Source organism: Gavialis gangeticus, unplaced genomic scaffold, assembly GCF_001723915.1.
Source record: "Gavialis gangeticus isolate Ggan-Ray unplaced genomic scaffold, GavGan_comp1, whole genome shotgun sequence".
Lineage (NCBI taxonomy): Eukaryota > Metazoa > Chordata > Crocodylia > Gavialidae > Gavialis > Gavialis gangeticus.
Window position 1 is genome coordinate 94,699,982 of NW_017729033.1, and position 3,852 is coordinate 94,703,833.

Consider the following 3,852-nt stretch of genomic DNA (forward strand, 5'->3'; position numbering starts at 1 on the left):
CCCCCGGCTTCCTTGACAGGCAGTTTGCTTGTGTGTGTATAATTTAGTTTAAAAAAGGTGTGTCATATCTAGCCTGCCTTCATATAACACAAAACAATACTTGATAATATAGGCCTTTTTTGGTTTTGCTTTTTTTTTTTTTTCATTTCCCTTTGAAGGTATTATTCTGTTTCATTTTTGAGAGAAATAATATTTGAAAAAAAAACCCAGTTAAAATCTTGTTTCTTCCGAACGTTTAATATTTTGATGTGACCCATTGTGCCTCTACGCTATTCTCCCAAAATTGGCACAGGAAAGAAAAGAATGAAAATGAAAATAAGAAACCATAAACCAAAAAGAGAAATTGGACATTTTATTTGAATATTTCCAATCCAGTACCTAATATATCAGAAGGCAATACTAAGTTTAAAAAATATTTTGATTTCTTTTGCCTTTCGGTCCGTATGTATATAAGTTTAAAAACTCATACACATACTTTGGAGAAAGGGCAATAAGTTGGCAGATAGGAGATATAGCCACTTAAACGTATGCGTATGGGCGTAGGTGTTTAGCTTGTGATACCCAAGTTTGAAAACACTTGCCTCTGATTATTCAGATAGGTTGTCACCATGATGGCTTTATTATTGTCAATACTTCTGTGGCTTGATAAACGTAGTCTAAGAATCCAAATGCATGGAGAAATGATGAACTATAACACTCAATAGGATGTCAACTCACTACATTTCCTTCTAGATTCTAAGCTGCTTCTTCCCCTTTGCCCTATGTTTGCTATGGCTTAGGCTAGATAGTTCTAGTCATCATTGCTGAACAAAAAACAGTCAAATCATTTCACTGTCCCTTGCCTGAACCATTAGGATACCGCTCATACATGGAGTTAATAATGAAAGACAATTACAAATGATACTAAATTCCATTTCCCCCCCAAAGTTGTCTATAAAGATTACAAAGTGGCATATAAAATACCTCCATGCTCTGGGAGAAAGGGTCCTTAGGATCACATAGTGATGAAGATATTCGGTGGTTGCCACGGAAACAGCGCTGACTTATGTTTTGTGGAACTGGAAACGTCTGTCGAATAATTGTTAACCTTCCAATTGACCTTCTCACTAACTCCTGCACATCCACATCATTTATTTCCTATAAGATAAGGCAGAGAATATGTAGAAAAGTTAAAATACAGAAATGTCACTACCATATTATAAATGAAAAATAAACTGAAATTGCCAAAAGATGTGTTATCACTCTGCCACATTTATTCAGAGCTGTGAAGTCCCCAACTAAGAACACATGCACATTCATTAAAATGGTAGACCTACCATATCCAAGTTCATTTCACAAGTGCTTAAGTATGCTATACCAAACCATAAAGAGATCTGTAACTGGGATCAGACCTTTTTTTTAAAATTTTACCTTTGATCTTTTGCTTTAAAGTGTTTCACAGCATCATTAGCAGATAATATTTATATCAGTAGGAAGTCAAAGCATGAACTATTAGTTAGTGTGGCATTACATTAGGAGCTGTGGAGGTGCAAACAATTATTCTGATCTTAAGTGTTCATTTCTTGGAAACAGAATATGTAAAAGTATAAACAATTTAAGAGTTAGCTAACATAATTTACCAAAATGGCTAAGACAAATACATTGAAGTATTCAAAGAGTGTATGTGTTTATGTTTTTTTAAAGAGATCTAATTTTAAAACAACCTTTTACTCCATGGGTATCTACAAAGACTGCAATTTGTATACAATAGGCATTTACAGATGTGCTCCAGAAGTGGGGTTGGGAAGGGTGTGCTGTAATTTAGAGTGGCTCCGAGAGCCACTCTAATTAAAGCGTGCCCAGAGTGTCATGTGTATCAGAATCCCTGCGCTGAAAAATTGCAGCGGGGGTGCTTTAACTAAAGCTTGTCAAATGAACTTTAGTTAAAATGCCCCTGCCACTATTTTCCAGCATGGGATACTGATACATATGACACTGGAGTCGGCTGGAGCATGGTAATTACCACACTCCAGCAGATTTGATTAATCAAGTCTGCTCTGACATGCTGTAATTACAGTGTCAAAGCAGCCTTGCTGCATGTGTATAGGCACCCAATATTGAGCTAGGGACAAACAATTTAGAGAAAACTAAATAAATAAGTTTGCATTTTTTTTCATTTCAGGGAGGAAAATCCTGTGTGTACATGTAAGGAAAATGTTACAGGAGCAATAGGAAACAACAAAAAAAGGGTGACACATAGAGGGTGCATCTACACATGTGCTTTACTGTGGAGTTGACATCTGTGCATTTGTCTGTATTACGGTACAGTAAATTAATTAAACCTGCCATTAGTACTGTTGGAGACAGTACTATCTTACAGCAGCATCATTCACTGCCTTGAAACACACGTGTAGATAGTGACCAGGCAGGGTCAGACTCCTGCCTGGCACCTAGTCACACAGCTCCACAAGTTCTGCTCACTCATCCCTCAGCCAGCCCCTCCACCACTCAGAGCCCAGGGCTGACACCCTGAGCCTACTGCCCTAGCCCCAAGTGCTGCTGTCCTGGGTGCATATATGGATGCTACTCTCAGGAGAAGAATCTGAGCTGGTAGGGGAGGCAGGGATAGGTAGGGTGTTACACTAATGCGTAGCCCACGGATTGTTAACCATGGGTATGTGTACACCTGGGGGTAGTTGGGAAAGCCCTAGGGAAGGCCACCCACCACCCCACACCACTGCCTCTGCCTCCCAGGAACAGGGCTGGGTGAGGGGGGGCAAGGGCAGTGATGGTTCTCTGTGGTCTACGTAGGTGCTGCCCATTTGGCCAGATGTGTGTGTGTTGGGGGGGGGAAGCTTGAATGTGGCAGCTCCCACTGCCATCCACCCCATGATGCAGCCATGTGCCCCCCCGACCTCTCTGCATCTTGTTGTGCGCCACCTGGCCTCCCCCCGCTCTGTTTCTGGCTGCTGGGTGTACACTTATTAAAAAAGGTTGAAAACCTCTGGTGTAGCCTAAAATGTCACACATTAGTATAACGCAAGCTGGGGAACATGGATCACAGATAAACATACCCTAGAGTGGCGTAACTTTAAGATGCCTAAAGGGAGCTTAAACTGGTGTCACATTAGAGGTGTGCAACCCTTCAGTCTCCAATTCAATTCGGAAAAGATTTGGCCCAATTCAGAGGACGAATCATTGAATCTGAATCAAGTCAGGAAAACAAGAAAAAACTCTGAATCAATTTGGAGCCTCCGAATAGATTCAGAAAAGATTCAGAAGGCAGTCTTTCAGGGGAACAGAAACTGAGAAGAGGGAGGGGGAGTGGGGGGGGTGAAGACTGACATCTGTACCTGGCCAGTGACTGTGATCTTTCCCTGTGTCCCCTTCCAACCACAGTGCTCTGGGGGAGGGATGTAGAAACAGCATATAAGCCTCTCTCTGAAGCCTTTCTGTGCCTTTTGTGATCTGTTTCTACCTGAGCAACAGCATCTGAAAGGTACTGGACTTGCATGGCTTCTTGCCTAGTCAGTCTCCTGCTACTTTCTACTCTTGGAAAGGATTGGATATAGCTTACTAACTAGAATACCTCTATTTGTCCCTATCCAATCCATTTCTTTCAATTTATATTTGTTCTTGTTTGTTTTTCCCATCCCCCAACCTTTTTTTTTTTTAAAAGCTGCGTTTTCCCTGGCAGTGGGTGACAGGGGGCAGTTCTCAGGGCCGAATCTTCTGCCAGCCCATCCACCTAGCTCTATGGGGAAGTCTGCCCAATCTATCCTGCCACAACTTGGTTATTTCCAGAAACTGATGGTATAATGCGGGAGACTGCCCATTACTGCCCACATGCCAGGGGGCTCTATCTGTGGCTCC

General features: G+C 41.7%; 1 protein-coding gene across 1 annotated transcript in view; it reads right to left on the reverse strand.

Annotated features, from left to right (window-relative positions):
* The window catches only part of GRID2 (glutamate ionotropic receptor delta type subunit 2), a 1,321,020-nt gene that overhangs the window by 575,323 nt on the left and 741,845 nt on the right, over window positions 1-3,852 (reverse strand). Inside the window, exon 5 of the mRNA XM_019526356.1 lies at window positions 964-1,137. Within this exon, the coding sequence (XP_019381901.1) occupies window positions 964-1,137 (174 nt within the window). The remainder of the gene's footprint in view (window positions 1-963; window positions 1,138-3,852) is intronic.